We start from the raw sequence: 18,821 nt of genomic DNA, 5'->3' as shown, positions 1-18,821 counted from the left end.
CTTTAAATATCAGACAGAAGAGTTTGTTCTTTGTTGCCCGCAACCAGATTGTACACCGAGCGGAGAGGCGTGAAATTAACTTGAGACATGGGCCAGGCGGAGTAGCAGAACTGACTCAGTTTATTCATCTGAGGGTACAGGATATATAGAGAAAATCTAGCCTAACTTCAAAGAGTCCTCCCCAGAACATCTGCTGAGGACGTGATGACATAAATTTCCTCGTTATCAGGGTTCTAGATTGGGTTGTAATTCCAAGGTTTTCCCAGGCGCCTTGGTGCCACCTGCATAGAGGAGTGAATGTGTAAATCTAAGGTTCAAAGAGTGAGAAGGAATGTCTCAGGAACCTCCTAATCAGGAAGGGATTGGAGAGCCGTACCTCTTAATCATTGAGCCCTTTTGGGTAAAAGCCTGGGCAGAGGTCAAACTCTGCCTTGGATCTTAAACCCTTATCAGACTCTTAAGATCAGCCCTCAACAGTTCTTGATTCTAGTGGAAGTAGGGAACCAGTGACATTTATTAAACAATAATTTGTTTAGACCCGTACTTTTGGAAAATTCATCTGGTGGCCACGTAGAGTATGGATTGAAGAGGGGAGGGATTGAGGCAGGGAGATAAATTGGGAAATTATTACAATAGTCTGGGTGAGAGATTGCAAGGACTTAAACTAGTATGGTTGGTCATATGAGTAGAAAAAAATGAGGTGGGTGCAAGAGATGTTGTGATAGAATCAGTAAGACTTGGCAACTGATTGAATGGGATCAAAGGTGAGAGAGGATGAGAGAATGAGGACTGGAGAATGACTTTCCTCAATTGGGAACCTGGTTTATTGGAATGATTGTAGTGTCCTTGAGAGAAATAGGGAAATTAAGAAAGGAGAGAATGTTTGGGTAAAAAGGTGGAGATTGTGTAACAAGTTAGTGTGTGATATGAAATCTACTCAGGTCATTGACTCCCACTCCAAGCTGACTGGAAAATGTTTTCAGTAATTTTGCTACTGAATTTAAACCAAACACACAAAATTAAATGGAGAATGAATTACCTAGCTTCTTTTAAATCATCTATTAATCCCATGAATTGACCTGCCTATTAAGAGAATTTTATTGGAAACCCTGTGGTTACTATAAGACTTTCTTTTAGATCTATGGCCTCATTTTAAACCACTCAGAGCCTCCATTAAGAATTTTGTTGGTAATTTTTAATGTTCAGTTTACTTAAATGGAAACATTTAAATAGAAACAATAATACCATTGTTAATATTACTTTAAATTAGGTGCTGTACCTATAATTAGATGTTCAAGAGGAACAGCAGCAGAAATGGTGGCAGTGGTAAGTTTTTTTGAATGATTCTTTTCATAAAGAGAATAAGCTATATCCAGTGGTGTGTCTTCTTTCCATGGCTCAGTTTTTTTGTGGATATGTAAAGGCATGGCTCTGTATTGCTTATTGTAGTAGATACTTCTATTACTTTTGGTTTATATAGATAGTACTGAGTGGGATTTAGACCACTTACTCAAATAAAAACTCCAGGTAGAAAACAGTTTTATTCTAGCAAGTCTCTTGAGAGAGTTGGGCATCACCTACCCAGGGAGGACTGGACTAGTGAGGCCCAGCACAAACAGCAGCAAGCAGTTATATGGTCTTAGGCAAACCACTCCAAAAAGCCCCCCTCCCCACTTGTTTGTCTCAATCTCTTTATCCTCATTGGCTGAGGCAAGAGACCTCACAGTCTATATTTAGAACCCAAGAGATACATTTTACTAGCTTGGCAGCTAGAGGGTTGCCTTATTTGGTAAAGTTAAGGCACAAACTAATAGAGGGGTGGTTACAAAACAAGGGAGGGGGTGGGCAGCTGGTGCACAGCCCCCCATTCCCCAAAAACGAAGGTAAAATTTAGGCCCAGCTCATGCTGAAGCCTCCCTATGTTTTGGAGCATAGCTTACATTTCACATGAGAAACTTTCACTTGTCCCACACAGTTCCCCCCTCTCATTTCATAGTTGAAAGTTTCTCACACCAAAACTGGTAGGTTTCTTCGGTTTCCCTGTTGGCTATTTCATCAAAATTGGGCCTTCCTTCCTCCTGATTAACTGTCATACCCTTGATTCTTCAATATCATTAGTCTAATAGACTCACTGACAGGTTCTTTTAATGTAATCATTCTAGAGAGGGTCTTTTGTACAGTAGTAGTAATTAATTGCTTCATGCAGGGGACACTCAGTGGGAGTAGTATGACTCCACTTATTGCTATTAACACAAACCATAATACCTGCTTCCACCAAGATCCCCCAAACCAGGAACACCAGGGAGTATTAAATGAAGAGGACCAGGTCTGAACCGGAACACAGGCCATCTTTCGAATTTCCTTATTAATATCTCTAATGGTTTGTGCCACATCATCTATTTTCATACAACAAGTGGACAGGTTCAGCTCCCTGCAGACACCTCCCTCCTCAGCTAAGAGATAATTCAAGACTAACCTGTGTTGTAAGATAGCTTCCCTTCTTTGGTCTACAGAAACAGACAAGAGGTCAGTAGCCATAGAAGTTTGATTAGTGATAATTTCCACCACTGCTTGGAGTCTAATTATTCTGTTAAGTATATATATATCGGGGTCCGATATCCCCAGCTCCCATCTTGTGCCCAAGTAGCAGGTCCATATTCTTTTATGATCCTTTCAGGGGGCCAAGTATTTCCCCATCCATTTGCATTTCCCATGCTACAATAGAGGTATCAATGGCTTGCTTGTTCCCTTTTAAATCATCATATACTTGTACCCCCAGATGTTTGCCTCCTTGTCCCAGGAGGGAGAATTTAGGTCGAATTAGTTGTATTGTGAGGAGACATACCAGGAGTAGGACAATAATTCCTCTCAAATCTTACAATCTAAGAATTTTAGAAACACAATACAGTTTAGAAACAATAATTACTTTTGTAATACAGACTGTAAACTTCAGATAATATCAGTTGCATCTTCATATCATCACATATAGAAATTATCATTCTTATGATATCTTTAACAATTGGCACTCTTGGTACCTTTCGCAATCACATTAAATAATTCAAATTCTTCTCCGCTCTTTTTCTTCTCTCTCTCTAACCATCACCCCTTTAAGTAAATATAGGTATTAATCTAAACATTGACAAATCAAAGGAGCAGTCCCTTCATAAATGCAGATACAGAGACCCAAAAGAAAACAATAGTGTAATTGTCCCTTTAAGAACCAAAAAGTCTTTTCTTATACAGCTGTCTGGCAGGGAACACCATCAGTGAAGTCCTCTTGTCCTTGGTATTTGCTCCAGCCATCTCTAGCACAGCATCTCAGCATCCTCCTCCTCTTGTCTTCTTGCAGGAACCAGCTTTCTGTCCATTCTTCTGTAAAAGGGACCTTTGCACAATTTTAAATTACTATTTCTAATCTTTATAACCCTGATCATTTCACAGACTCAAAATTGGAACCGTGGCCAATTATCATGTTAAGAAATTCACATCAGAACCCAGTGTCTTGTACTTTACATTAATCTATGGAATTAATCACAGGCTCCAGTACATACATATCAATTTTTATCACAGTATATATAAAATCTTAAAATTTTAGTCATGCCTTGTTTCTTTGATGGCATTTCCACAAGCCATTCTTTTTTTTAACATTATTAATCAATGGTGACAAAACTTTAGATGAGTATGATATTATCCAAATAACAAAATAACATTCTCACAAGCCCCTGATTATCTCCATACCATTACCAAGAATTAAAAGACCCTAACTCATACAGGAACACTAGTCCCAGTTCTATAATAACCTAAGATGCTCCATAATCAATTATCTTAGTAAATTTGTTAAATCTTCTGATTATAGAAACTTGCTATTGAAGGAAAAAGAGCAGGGACATGTGATGTATCACGTATGACAGGATAAAACATCCTTAGCTTTGTTTAAATTCAGATGGAGTTGCAGTTCTCCAATCATGAAGTATCTGTTCCATCTCATAGCCAGACTCAGAAATAGTCAGGTGGGAAACATTCCTTTCCAAAGGAACACAATGGGGAAACTGAGCCAGGAGGATCCCATCCTAGATTGAGGCTAAGATTGTCCCCTCGGCTTTTTCCCAAATAAATCACATTTCCTCTAATTCCTGTTCTTGTGGCATTTCTCTCAGATACTGATTTAATGCAGACAACTATACTCAAATTCAAACTCAAAACAAAATTAGTTATAGTCCCAAAAGGCTTTTTTCCTCAAACAGCAAGTCTCACAAATCACAGCCTAAAGCCAGATATAGTTACTTTTATTCTCGTGGAGTTGCAATAAGGATTTACCAGGACTCACATGCATAGGAGATCTCACTTTACATCTTTCCTTCTCAAATTTAAACTTGCCCTGGTATAAAAGCCAATCTTCCAAAATCATTTCTATCTACTGTACATAAACTTGCAACTTTCCAGCAAACTAAGTTCATTGTCTAGGAACTGCATAATCCTAACAAGTTCTTTTCTCAGGGCAGATAATCTTGCCCCCTTATTTGGGTCAAGACCCCCCATTGCTACCCCTTTGTCCACATTCACAAATAAGTGAAAGGGTATCTCCAGTGAGGGGAGTGTCAAAACAGGAGGGGAGGTAAGGACCTCCTTTAACTTCTTAAGTCCCCCCCCCTTCAGGGCCCCATCTAATTTGTTCTGGTTCTTCTTCCAATAAGTATTGGTACAAGGGTTTTGTGAGGGACGCATTTGAATCAATCTAATTCTACAGTATCCTACTAACCCCAGGAACTTTCTGAGTTCCCTTTTAGTTTTTGGGAGGAGAGTTTGAAGGATTTCTGCCACCTGCTCTGGGTCCAGCTTCTTCTGCACCTCACTTATTAAATGTCCCAGATATTTCACCTCTCGTTCCATGAATTGTAATTTATGTTTGGAAATCCTCATACCTTCTGATCCCAAATAGTTTATCAATTTGATCAAAGCCTCACTGGTTTCTATTCTCTTTTTACCTGTCACCAGCAAATCATCTACATATTGTAATACCTATGTCCCAAGGGGAGCTCTAAACCCTTCCAGGATTCTCTCAAGGACTTGTCCAAACAAATTTGGTGATTCGGTGTACCCCTGGGGCAGGACACACCACCTATACTACTGCTTCCTTCCAGTCTCAGGATCCTCCCACTCGAAGGCAAAGATATCCCTACTACTAGGGTCTAAGGGACAGGCCCAGAATGCATCTTTTAAATCAAGTACACTGAACCACCTACTGTCTTCATTTACTCTTCCCAAAATCATGTAGGGGTCAGGGACCACTGGGTGGGATGGTAGTACAACCTTGTTAATTTCCCTTAAATCTTGGACTAGTCTATATGTTCCATCCCCTTTCTGGACTGGCAAGATGGGAGTATCAAAGGGGGAAATACAGGGTTCAAAAAGTCCCCCTTCCAGTAGCCCCTGAATCACCTATTATAATCAGGTCAGTTTAAAAATGTGCTAGACCAGTATTCTGACTACTTTTTGCTTTCCCACAAATAACCAATCTCTTTACCATAGTCAGTATCCATATTAGATCTAATAGAACCCACCCACGGATCTAGCCTGAAAGGTGGATGGACATAATTCCTTCCATCTCTGCATAACTTTTTATCTATTGGTTTTTAAATTAGGCCAAAAAAAAGAATTTTATTTTTCCATTTTTCTACTTTAAACAGACCACTTCCTCACACCTTCTCAACTTACTTAAACCATCTAAAGCTGTTCAGCTTTCTTTTTGCAAATCTGAAGGGAGATAATTGAATAGGGCTCTCCTTCCCTCTCTCTTCCCAAACTGCTTTTACAGCTTTACTATGCATTCTAACTAGTCACATCTAATTAAGGAATAGGTGTTAACATTTTTAGTGTCTGCCCTCTGCTAGGCGTTGTGTTAGGTACCTTCCAATTATGTGAAATAAACTGAGGTCCCAATTTACTTTAGTGCCAAACATGTAACAAATTCCAACTTAAGCATTAGATTAAGAGCATCACATTTCATTTTAAATATTACCAGAATGAATTAAATTACTTTTTGATTGTGTTCCAGTACACAAAAACTTCTCTCTTTTATGAGAGGCAGAAAAGATTAAGTGCTACCTCTCTCTTTGATCTGAAGGGAAAAGGTTCCCTTTTTCCCTCTTTGTCTCCATACTCAAATTTGGCCAGAATTAGAATGCAGAGAGAGAGAGAGAAATTATAATTTTTTTTTTCCAAAGGTTTCAAAACCCTCTATTCACACTGTGCAAATAAATTATACCTTCCTTAAGCTTTCTACAGTACTCCCTCTCCTACAAGCTTAAACTTTCTTGCCTTTCTTTTTAATGGACTTTGATTAAAGTCCCTTTAAAACTGCACATATCTTATTTCTTTCTAATTCTGACCTGACACTTCAAAAATCCTTCTCAACTTGCTTTTTACCAATCACATAATAAAGTAATTTTTCTCTCTTTCTCTCTTCCATCCAGCCCCACCCCTCTGAGGCTGCTGTTATCAGTGAGTAAGAGGGGAGAGAAAGAAAGCCGCACTTCAGAGTCCAGCTGCAGCACTCGGAATGCTTTTCTTGCCAAATCCTTTACTATCAAACACTGTTAACACTCATTCACAGCACGCACAGACACAAACACAAAAAAGAAACTAGACATACAACAACCATCCACCCTGTAGAATCTTCAAATCATCAAACCATATCCAATCATTTTCCTTTTATCTTTTCCTGTATATCTTGGTAGTCCACTCCAATTCTGCAACTGATTGCCTAAAGGACTGTCTACAGGTACCTCAAATTTGCACTCCAACTGTGCAGATTTGTATTGTCCCTTATATTTGTGCTCCAACTGCACAGATTTAGATTGCCCCTTACATTCCTAGGGACCCCCTAGGCCCTCACCTAGGGAATTTATGGGAGCCATCACTGAACTCCCTGAGTCTAAAGATAGACTCAGCCGAATCACCGAGGAGGGTTGCCCACTCCTCACCAGTCACCCATGAAGCTTTCTCAGCGGCGTCCTTCCGATGAGGTATCTATTTCGCTATTTGACTAGGCCCAGACTCTGCCCAAACTAGAGTCCATCCTAAAGGGCCCTCACCCTGTGCCAATTACCTCCAGACCCCTGAGTGCTTACTTTTGGGTTGCACGCATACAACATACGTGACTGCTCTCACCCACTGGCCGGCCAGAATTTCACAGTTTCGTCCCTAATCGTCAGAGCCCTAACAAACCTTCTGTTTCTCTGAGTCCCTCTCTTCGGGTGTATTTTAAAGACTGGGTGGTAACCTCCCTCAGGAGCTCAAGACCTTCGAGAAATCTCAGATGCGAGCTTGGTCTTGACCTCGGCAAGGGAAGCCCCCTCCCTAATCAAAGAAAACACTGGACGATCCCCCACTGAGTGGGATTTAGACCACTTACTCAAATAAAAACTCAGAGGTATCTCCAGGTAGAAAACAGAAGGTTTTATTCTAGCAAGTCTCCCGTGAGAGTTGGGTGTCTTCTTCCCAGGGAGGACTGGAGTAGTGAGGCCCAGCACAAACAGCAGCCAGCAGTTATATAGTCTTAGGCAAACCCCCTCCCCACTTGTTTGTCTCAGTCTCTATCCTCATTGGCTGAGGCAAGAGACCTCACAGTCTATATTTAGAACCCAAGAGATATATTTTACTCAAAACTAGCTTGGGAGCTAGAGGGTTGCCTTATTTGGTAAAGTTAAGGCACAAACCAACAGAGGGGGTGGTTACAAAACAAGGGAGGGGGTGGGCAGCTGGTGCACAGCCCCCATTCCCCAAAAACAAAAGTGAAACTTAGGCCCAGCTCATGCTGAAGTCTCACTATATTTTGGAGCATAGCTTACATTTCACATGAGAAATTTTTACTTGTCCCACACAGTACTAATTGATATATTAAGTATTTTGATATATTTCATTTTTTCTACTTTACCTGTTTCATCACAACCTACATTTCCACTTTTATCCTTGTTCTTCATACGTAGTTTTTTCAGCTCTTCTATTTGACTTGCATTAATGTCAGCCCAACATGCTTTGCTCATTCCTCTCCTACAACAAAGAATTGCATCTTTCTTCATTGTTTTTTGTTTATTTAAAAAAGTTTTTGGCCTCAGACACTTATTAGTTATGTGAACCTCGGCAATGACACCCTGATGCCGCTGCCCCCACCGCCAAAAAAAAAAAAGTTTTTTGAAGCATTTTGTTTTTACGTGATAGCCATTTCATGATAGCTGTATCCTACCAGGGTTGGGGAAACTGTGGCCTCACGGACCATCCGGGGGGGCAACCTGCGGCCTCAAAGCCACCTGACCCTCTAGGTCCTCAAGTGTAGCCCTTTGACTGAATCCAAACTTCACAGAACAAATCCACTTAATAAAAGGATTTGTTTTGTAAAAGTTGGATTCAGTCAAAAGGCTGCACCCAAGGACCTAGAAGGCCAAATGTGGCTTCCAGGCTACAAGTTCCCTTTCTGCCTCCCTCCCCAAGACGGTGTGCAATCTCATATAGGCTCTACATATACTTTTCTATTAAACATATTTTCACATTAGCCATTCCGCAGGTATTTCTTAACCATCTACTATATGCTCTTGGCACTGTGGATAGAGAGAGAAAAAAAGAGCCAGTCCTTTCTCTAGGAGTTTTCAGTGGAGGGAAGTAACATGTACACTGATTAGTAAATACAGGATATACAGAGTAGTGGGAGAAATTTGGGAACAATCTGCAACCTAACAGTTGCAGAGATAAGGAAAGCCTTCATGTAGGAAAAGCTTGAGCTGAGCTCTGAAGGGATCTAGGAATTTTAAGAGGTAAAGGTAAGGAGGGAGAGCATTCTGGGCCATGGGGACAACCTGGGCACAAAAGCACAGAGTGGGAGAGGGAATCTCCCATTGGGGAAGAGCAAGGAGGCCAGCTGGCTGAAACATAATTTGTGACAGAAATCATCATAGAAAGGTACATTGGAGTAAGTTTGTGGCTTTTAAAAATATTTTCCATTTTTATTATGAACTTAAGCAGCAAACACAAACATCTCAAAATATGAAAAACAAGGGAAAGTACTGTATTTAAAAAAACTAGTGCTTTTTTTTTTGAAGAAATATGTTTTAAGTTCACAATAAAAAAAAGGATTAGATTTTTAAAAGGCAGAAGGTCCCCTTTTGCATTTTTTTTTGTGCATTAAAAAAATTAAGCAGTAATCCAACTTATTGGTTGATTGTGTGTAGTCAGGTACTATTATTAACAGTTTTCAATTGCACATCTGGGCATCCCAGTTTCTGATACCCAGGGCACTTCTGGCCTTTCTGAGATGAGCTAGGTATTTAGCTTGCTGATCAAAATAATTCACCTGGAGGCGTAAATGTGCCTTGGTCCTCTGGGTCATTTATCTTCTGAATTAAGGAATTTCTTAAACCCAACGATAAAATCAGTGGATCTGTGATATATATAGAATGTGTGTGGGAGATTTTTTTTTTGGAGTGTGGTCCTCAGGTGCTCTTTGCTGCTTCCATCCACTGCAACACCTTACCTGCTAAGCCCCTGAGCTCCATCCTAGTCAGCTACACTTGCAAACTGTTCTTTCCCCAGCCTCAACCCTCATCTCTGCAAATAAGCTTACATCTTTTAAGCTTTAGTAAAACAAAGTCAGTTCCTCGTGATAGAGCATAAATAATTGTCAGAGTTCAGGTAAAACTAGAAGTTTCTGAAGTTTCTGCTTGTCCTTTAGAGCTATGTGACTGAATGAATTGATGGCATCTCAGTGTTCTCTAAGAGTGTCATGAAAAAGGAGCTTTGGCCTCATTAAATAAGTGCCTACCTTAAAGGCTCTTTAGTAAAAAGTTAATAATTGTATATAAATAACAGAAAAATATAGCATATTTTACATTAGCAGTAGCGTTTTCTTTCATAGGGAAATTTGCATGTTTAATACCATTTATGTAATCTTTATATCCATTTTGTAAAAATGCACTTTTAAGAATGAATCCCAAATTTTATTTTTTTCCCCCAGAAACTAGATAAGAAACTTCGAGAAAATCTAAGAGATGCAAGAAACAGCCTTTTTACAGGTGACACACTTGGGGCTGGCCAGTTCAGGTATTATATTTGTTTGTATTTTGCTTATGGTGGCTGAAAAATAAGATATTACTACTTTTACTCTCATTCGAGATTACTTTCCCATTTTCTGATGTAAAGCCAAAATATGGTCCTTTTAAACTTATAATTGCTATCAGGTTTTTTAAGATATGAAATCCAAAGTTTTGGTGAAATACTTTAAAGAATATAATATTGATTCTAGCCAAATGAAATTTATAAGGATTAGATGGCCAGGGTATAGTGTATGTTAATACTGATAAAGGAGAATGCACAGTTTTAAAATCACCACATTTTTCGTGCTTGTGCAAATACTACCTACTCAACTTTATAAATTTTCCAATATTTCTAGATGGAAAGCTCGAATTCATAGACTTTAAATTAATCCTTAAGATGTGGGAATGGAGTCTTGTTAAATAGTTGCCTTTCTTTGGTAGAAAATTCACTTGCAGTTATTATCTTTCAGAAGAAAGCCTAGTTCTGGTAGTGTGTCTTTGAAGTTGAGAAGTATTTCTCTGTAGTGGTCATTTTAACTCACTTGGTGATGAAAAAAAATCCATAGAAAGTGTGTAATGCCATTATCTGATTCTTCTTTTATAGATTCTCATTTGTAGTAGCAAAGGTCTGGTACAACAGGAGAGCATGAAATCAAAAGCATCAATTATTTAAATGAGAAGTTGTCCCTGTTAAGATGCTTTTGAGTTATGGATTAGTTGTATTTCAAGCATGAAGACATTGACTAATCATATGATGGAGAGAGTTTTATTAAATTATAAATTATGATATAATCAATTTGATTATAAGCCACAATAATGGAGGGAGCATTGGGCTGAAGGTTTAAAATAATAAAACGGTAGGTAATCTGCTTGAGTTGACTCACAATTGTATACACAGGGGGAGATGGCTTTGGGGCAGATTTTTCCCCTTCAATCCTAAACCTAGCTAGTCTTGAGTAATTGAGAAAAACTGTCTTCCAGCATCCATTTCATCAGCTCAAACTACTTCTTGCCTTGTCCATACCCCTTGACCCAGATTTGGTCTTTATATAGTAAAGGATTATGCTGTTACTCTAATAATGTGGAGATTACAAGATCATTATATCTTAATATTTGCAATATATTATGTAATATGTGCAATATGTATCTTCCTAAATTTTATTTTTATGCTTTATCTTATTTTAAATGACATGCAATTTTAGGGAATCAGTAGGAAATCATTTGGTAATAAAAATAATTGCCCCCTAATTTTATTCTTTTTTTTGGAGGAGCTTAAATCCAGATAATCGTGTTACATGTTTGTTTAAAGTAGAGTATAACTTTTTTTTTTTTCTGTAGGCAAACTTTAGAATCATTTGAGCTTTTTCCTGGCTCATTAGTTCCTTTAAATTGTTCTAAAGTTTCATCAGTAGTTGTAAATATGTTTTTAAAAGCAGCTACTGGAAACAGAATTTCTAAAAGCAAATTCTCATTTAAGGTTTATTTTAACTAAATATTTTAAGGATCTCTAATTTCTTATCTGAACTTAGATTCTACATCAGCGCAGATCACAACTTCTTTATGCTTTAGTAAAATGTTTTTAATGAATTACTGTGGCTACAACAGTTCATCATCTGATGACCAGCCCTCTGGTAATAATTCTCTCCCAACTTAGCCCTGGTCCTTAGGAAATAAATATGTTTAATTATCAGCTTCATGATTGAAGCATTTCTAGTCTCTAAGAAATCCCAGAACTTGTGCTCTTTTGCCATAACCTTCAAGAACTTTAGTGTCCTCTCCGTAAAATGAATTGTTATTAGAGTAGTGGATTAGGAGATACATTTTTAAAAAGCCAAAACATCTGTGAAATAACTAGCTTACTAAGTCTTTTAAAAAATTTTCTTGCCAGTTTTGCAAATCTTTTAAATTTGAGACCAAAGTGAGAGCAATAGTTTTTTTAGTTTAATTTTTTTAAAGTATAGATATTGATGATATGATTATACATGTCTGAATTTTAAATCTTCTTGCACAAAATTACCAATCACATGTCTTTTTGGCTGTTGTTTTTAAATTATTTTTAATGGAGGTAGTATCTTAATGAGAATATTTTATCCTTATCCTCATAGTCATAGGTATTTTATAATGGTTTATTGTTTGCCTTCTGTAAGAGAAAACCAAATAAGGTAAATATCCTTCATGCATAGAATTTGTAATAATAATAATAATCTAAAGCATTTCTTAACCTGATTTAATAATTTCAAAGTCTTATGATCCTTTGGTAATGACATAATTGTTCTCTGCATAAAAATAACTAAATACTAAAAAAAAATTAGAATTTTCTACATATTTCCATACATATCATATCAAGAATTATAAATATTTTTCATTTACAGTTTCCAAAGGCCTTTATTAGTCCTTGTTGACAGGAACATAGATTTGGCTACCCCTTTACATCATACTTGGACATACCAAGCCTTGGTGCATGACGTTCTGGTAAGAGACTAACTACATCACTTAGTACTGAAGTATAGTAGTATTCATGGCCATTTAGTGTAACATCATTACACCATTACTAATACATAGATTATATGTGCTAGTCATTAATAAACACATAGACAAATATTCCTGTGCTGAAGTTATAACAAAAGATTTGTTCCGTAATTCAAAGTAACTACTAGTAAGTCAAATAAACCTTGTTATTTTGAGTAAATTAAGGCCATTTTCATTGCAGAATATTTTCAAATAGGTGAAATTCCATTAAAGTATAAACAGTGACTGGAACTAATTATTAAGGATTTTTAAGTAGGGGTCCACCAGACCTCTTTACAGTACTTTTATTAAGTTAACTATGTTCCCTAAAATCATCTTTATATAATACAGTAAAATCTCACCTATGTCATGGGTATTCAAAGGAGTATTCTGGTTAAAATAATTTCCTAGCTGTTGGGAAATTAATTCATTTATATGATCAAAACTCTATGGGCAACTCTACTTAGGATATAGTAATTTATAATTCTGGGATTCTCTTGTATTTATCTACAGTTATATTGGTGGATCGCCAAATTATTCATTTTTAGAAATGTGCCTCTTAGTTTCAGGTCTTCATTTTAATAATAATACTATCAATTGTAAAATCAACACACTAAAAGGAAACTCACAAAAATTCAAAGTGAAATTTATTTCTGATGATTTTAGCTTGGTGGAATAAACTCATAGGAAAAATAACCTTTCTTAAAACTTCACAGAGCCAATGTGTTTAGAAATCCTGGATAAATGTTAAATGCTTCAAAAATAAAGTTTTATTACAAATGTAAGAAGTTAATAGTTCTGAAAAACAGTAAGACAAAAGGAGAGTATTAAAGCACTCTCCTTCAATGTATCCATGATTTCCTCCTTCTGAATATTTGCTCTACAAGTGCTGATCACAACTCATCTAAGTCTTATCATGTTGTTTGATTCTTGTGCATGTCTTTCCATGAATCCTTCATAGATGAATCTTCCCAGTAAGCTAGAAGCCTCTTCCGGCTTCTTGTAATGTTTTATGAATGTCAAATACCCAAGCCATTGTCTCATCTACCTCCCTTTTAAAAATAGTTGTTGGTCTTCTATTCTTTTTTTTAACATTATTGCCATTTCTCAGCCCCACAATAGAGTCCTGTCATATCAAACAAATACATTCAGGCAAAACAGACCGTTGCATTGTTCATATCTGAAAATGTTTGCCTCACTCTTCACCCCTTTTATAGTAAGTGGATGCTTCACTGTTGAATCCTCTGACATTATTAGAGTTTAGAAGTCTTTCAGTCTTGGTTCCTTTGTGTTCCCATGGTCATCATGTAAATTGTTCTTGGTTTTGCTTATTTCACTCTGTATCATTTCCTTGAATTCTTCATATTAGTCATTCCATATGGCACAATAGTATTCTATTTCATTCATATACCATAGTTTATTTAGCCATTACCCAAATAAAGGGCATTTATTTTCTTACTGGTTTTTGGCTATTTAAAAAAAGTGCTGCTGTATTTTAGTGTAAATGAGACCTATTCCTCTGACTTCCATTGCTCTTTGAACCACTTACAATTTTGATTCTTCTGAAAATCTTAAAGTTCCGTGATTCATAGCCATATAGCATCACCAGGAGAGTATCGTTGTTAAAAAGGTGAGCTTTTATTGTAGGAAGCAGTTTCGAGTCTTTGAAAATTCTCTGTAATTTCTGAAATGAGGTTTAGCCTATTTCTGCATTCAGTGAATATTTTCTTCCATGAGGGAGTTGGGAGGCACTAATCGTGAAGAGTAGCAAATACTTTAGTGAATTTTTTTTTTAATCTCACGGATGTGAGTGCTCCCTAAAACGGTACATATTATAACCATCCATGTCCTCATAAATCTCCCACACAGGGTCCACCCGGTTTTCTGGTGCCCTTCCTTTCAATCTCTTGATATTGTGTAAATACCAGTGGGATGTGCAGTCTTTCCATTTCTTTTTTTCTCTCAAAATAAAATATTTCTTCATGGTCATCTTAGTCGTGTCAGGCTCTGTAAATAAATGGTGTAGGCAGAGGGCCTGCCTGGTCCTGAGTAGAGTGGGCCAGACCAGGTCTCTCCTTCAGGGGACTCAGGGTCTCATGGGTTTCTTATCACAGGGTTCTAGGACCTCTCCCTGCTGTATGTTCCACCTGAGGACTTCCTCCTCTAGTGTTGGCTTCAGAAGTTATTCCTGTGTTGGATTCCCACCACAGGCTTCTGGGCCTACTTGGACTGGATTTTGCCTAGGAACTTTCTTCTGTCATGTATCTGAGACAACTAGGCCTCATTGGACCCTACCTGGAACACCCTGAGGATATTCTCTGTGCTACTCTTTGGCTGCATAGACCCTGTTGGGATTGGACTAGCCTTAGACTCTATTTCACAGAATTTTCTGTACTGTCCGCTTCTGGATCACCCAGAGACTTCTTCCTTCTGAGCTGAACTGATGCAACCAGCCATGGGTTTGAGGAAGGGAGTAGTCTGGGATTGCCATGTTGGATCCATTAAGTATGCCCTAAAGTTACTCTTCTGCTGGCAAAGGCCTTGGGGACAACTCTGAAGCCTAGCTAGGCTTGGCTGCTCTTGGGTGCTGCTGAGCTCAGGCACGAAGTGTTGAGACCACCTTAAAGGCTCCAGAGGTGTTTGCCAGCACTCTTCCTATTGCACTTTTGACTTGTTCTACTGATAGAGACTAGCTTGTTTTCCCCAGCATTGCTGCAGAAAGTCAGGGATTCCTCTGTCAAGTCCTGTGCTTGGGTGGTGAGGTTGAGAAATTATTTTCTTCTATGGCCTAGTAGAGTGGTGCATCTCTAAGCCCTGATGGATTGTTTTTGGGGCATCTAGGATGACATGTAGCCGTTTCCCCACAATCCCTGTTGGTTATCTCCCTCTGCTCCTGTAATATTAGCATACTTTCTTTTCTCTCTCTGATAATACCTTATGTTCCTCCTATATAAATCTTCATTGACAGTGTGTTGTAGTATCAGGAAATAGTTGGTTGCAAGTGTAGTATTCTTTTCAGAATTAGCCATCTATGTGTGTAGTCAGATCACTGACCAGGAAAATATTGGTGTTTAAAGAAAAAAAGATGGACTTGCAGCTTGGAAACATTGAAATCTTGAGGTAGTTTTCCATATGTAATCTAGATTCCTGTCTTCCTGTTCAATTCTGGCTGCAGTGTATTGTCCATCAGTAGTGATTGCCCAAGTTATACCTACTGTCTCAATGAATTACCCATCCAATTATGTAAACAAGTTGTCTTCCATCACATATATTAAGATTGTGGTATTCACCATTTTTAGTGCCTTCAGATTCTCTTCTGGAAGAGAATATTTGTCGTATACAGACAAGAGATTTCTGAAGTATCTAACATCCTAAAACCTAAAATATAGTTTGTATTCCTGGTCGACTTAGAATGTGATTTTCCCTTGGATGTGCTTATTTGTCTTTTGTGTGTGTGTGTATGTGTTTTATTTTTTTGTAACAGTCCTTTCTTCTGGCAGAAAAGTCTTTGAAAATGAAAATACAAATTATAGCCAAGCTTCACAGAGCCATAAACATCTCTGAATTGGTTGGTGAGCAATACCACTTTTGTTTTCTGTTTTTAATTTTTATTGATTATATTTTGCTTTTATATCTCTTTCCTTTCCAAATATATCCTTCCAGCTCTCCTCCCCAGTGTCGTCTCTTGTAACAGAAAATTTAAAGAGGTGTGTGTGTATAGGGGGTTGTAATTCAGCAAAATGAACTTGTACATCAACTAAATCTGACAGTATACATAATATTACATTCCCATAGTTCTCTACTGCTGCAGAAAAGAGTGGGAGGTGCATATTCTCTTCTTCATATTATTATAAAGAAAACAGTATTAAGTTCAGTTTCTTTTTTGTTGTTCTCCATTTACATTATTGTAACTATGTGTACTGATTTCCTGTTTCTATTTACTTCACTTTGCATCATTTCACCTAAGTCTTTCCATGTTTCTCTGTATTCTTCATGTTCATGGTTTTTTATAATGTAGTAACAATTATGTTTATGTAGTACAGTTTGTTTAGCCTTTCCACAATCATTAGAATTTTTGGCTGCCGTAAAAAGTGCTTCTGTTACTATTTTGATACATATGGGATTTTTTTTCCCTATTGTTGACCTCTTTGGGGTAAATGTCTAGCATGGTTCTCTGGGTCAAAGAGAATACATATTTTAGTCATTTTCTTAGCATAATGCCACTTGTGCCTGTCTGTTTTTTCACTTCAACATTACTATTTCCATTTTTTTCATATTTGCAAGTTTTCTGGGAGAGAGGTGAAACTTCAGAGTTGTTTGATTTGTATTTTTCTTACTAATAATTTGGAGAAATTTTTCATATTGTGCATTATTGGGCCCTACTAAGCACAGTAGAGTTTAAAAAGGAAATATATGAGGTTGTTCCTAATTACAGTCTTTTTGGAAGAGAAGAAACTTAAGCACATGAAGCTCTTAGAACAATAAAGTGAAATGTTAAGTTGAGTATAATGTTTTATACATCAAATAATTGTTATTGCTGTTTAAAAAGAAGAGAACTTAGTAAATAGCAGAGAAATGCACATTATAAGCATTAATTTTTCTGTTTCGTACATTTTAATCTGCCTTTTTCTTTTGGGTTTTCTGTGAGTTCGTCAATACTTATATGAATCCCTGGCTATCCCCTTCTTCAGTACAATTTACATCCAAGCTCATCCTGTGAAATGCTTGTCTTTATTCTCGTACAGACTCACAATATTATATTACATACTGTGTACGTCTGTTAATATTTTGTGGGTACCCAGTGCAGCATTCAGACTTATTTTTCTTTAAATCCAAAAGTGCTGCTAGAAATATTTTTGTATGTATGAATCCTTTCCTCCTTTCTTTGACAGTTTCTTTGGATTATATATCTAGTAATGGTATTAGTGGTCAAAGCTTATGTACAACATAGTGATATTTTGGATATCATTCAAATGGCTTTCCAGAGTGGTTGTACCGTTTCACAGTTCCACTAATAGTTTATGATGTACCTGTTATTCCATGGTCCTTCCAGTGATTGCCATTTTCTTCCTCTTTTTAACTTTTTTTTTTTTGATGAGGCAATTGGGGTTAAGTGACTTGCGCAGGGTCACACAGCTAGTAACTGTCAGATGTCTGTGAGACTGGATTTGAACTCAGTTCATCCTGACACCAGGGCCAGTGCTCTATCTACTGCACCACCTAGCTGCCCTCTCTTTTTAACTTTTTGCAAATAAGTTAATGTTGTAAATTAGTGTTGCCTTTGGTTGCTATGTCTTTCCACTTGACAAAGATGTAAGTGGTTGCTGGCTGAGGCAGTTTGAGTTGCATTTGGCCTCCTTGTTGGAACTATTTTTACATCAATAACTTATCTAGGAATTGTGCTTAGACTGGAAGTGGAGTTGACTAAAAGATCTCTGAAGATTTTTGCATTATGTGTTGGTGACATATCTTATTACTTTTTCATTTATTTCTGACTCGATTATTGAAATGTGGTATTATGAATTTTTTAAGCAGCATGCTTATGTCCAAATATAATAACAAAAATTTATTCAGAATCCAAATGGTTTTTAGAATATTCACCTTATTGGGTGATTTACACCTCTTTGCTTCAGTTAGCAAAACTAATCAAAAGGTCAGATAGAAAAATCGTTTTATAGGACTACAGAGATAACCGTGAGTGTTTAGGTTAGGTATTTGAGGGATGAATGTGACAAATGAGTATTTGGGGTAAGTGGAATTACTAAACTTGCTCAAAATAGAATAATTCTGATAAAGCTTTGTGTAAGAGAATTTTTAACCAGAATTGTAAGGACAGCTTTGTGAAGATGCATAAAAAGAACATTATTAAGACATGAAAGATGAATCAGTCAGGAGAAAAAGAAAGTAATTGCTGATGATTAGAGGTCCTAGTACTAGGCACAATAAAATATGAAGACGTTTAGGAAGGGGTAGTATAATTGGTAGGACTCAAAGCCTCCAGTTAGGTATTCTAATGTGAATGGGGGGAATTGGGAATCACTCTGGAGAAAGACTGGTCCATAAAATGCCTGTGTATAAAGTTGATGGGTTAGATTCTGGAATAAGTGAGCCCAATAAAAATGTTTGTTGCTTCAAGGCATAAGATAAATATCATTTTGAATAGAGTTGTAACTGTAGGAATAGAGACAAAAGTTTATATCTGAAAAGTGCACATAGAAAAATTTGGGA

General features: G+C 37.2%; 1 protein-coding gene across 5 annotated transcripts in view; it reads left to right on the top strand.

Moving 5' to 3' along the window:
- SCFD1 (sec1 family domain containing 1) overlaps window positions 1–18,821 on the top strand; it is a 110,808-nt gene that overhangs the window by 22,814 nt on the left and 69,173 nt on the right. For all 5 annotated transcript variants that reach the window (XM_021004259.2, XM_021004261.2, XM_021004262.2 and 2 more), the window contains 3 exons: window positions 1,271–1,326; window positions 10,007–10,092; window positions 12,458–12,557. In XM_021004259.2, the coding sequence (XP_020859918.1) occupies window positions 1,271–1,326; window positions 10,007–10,092; window positions 12,458–12,557 (242 nt within the window). The remainder of the gene's footprint in view (window positions 1–1,270; window positions 1,327–10,006; window positions 10,093–12,457; window positions 12,558–18,821) is intronic.

Source organism: Phascolarctos cinereus, unplaced genomic scaffold (genome assembly GCF_003287225.1).
Source record: "Phascolarctos cinereus isolate Bilbo 61053 unplaced genomic scaffold, phaCin_HiC Scaffold_3;HRSCAF=262, whole genome shotgun sequence".
Lineage (NCBI taxonomy): Eukaryota > Metazoa > Chordata > Mammalia > Diprotodontia > Phascolarctidae > Phascolarctos > Phascolarctos cinereus.
The sequence above is the reverse complement of the archived record's forward strand: the minus strand, read 5'-3'. Positions and strand labels throughout refer to the sequence as shown.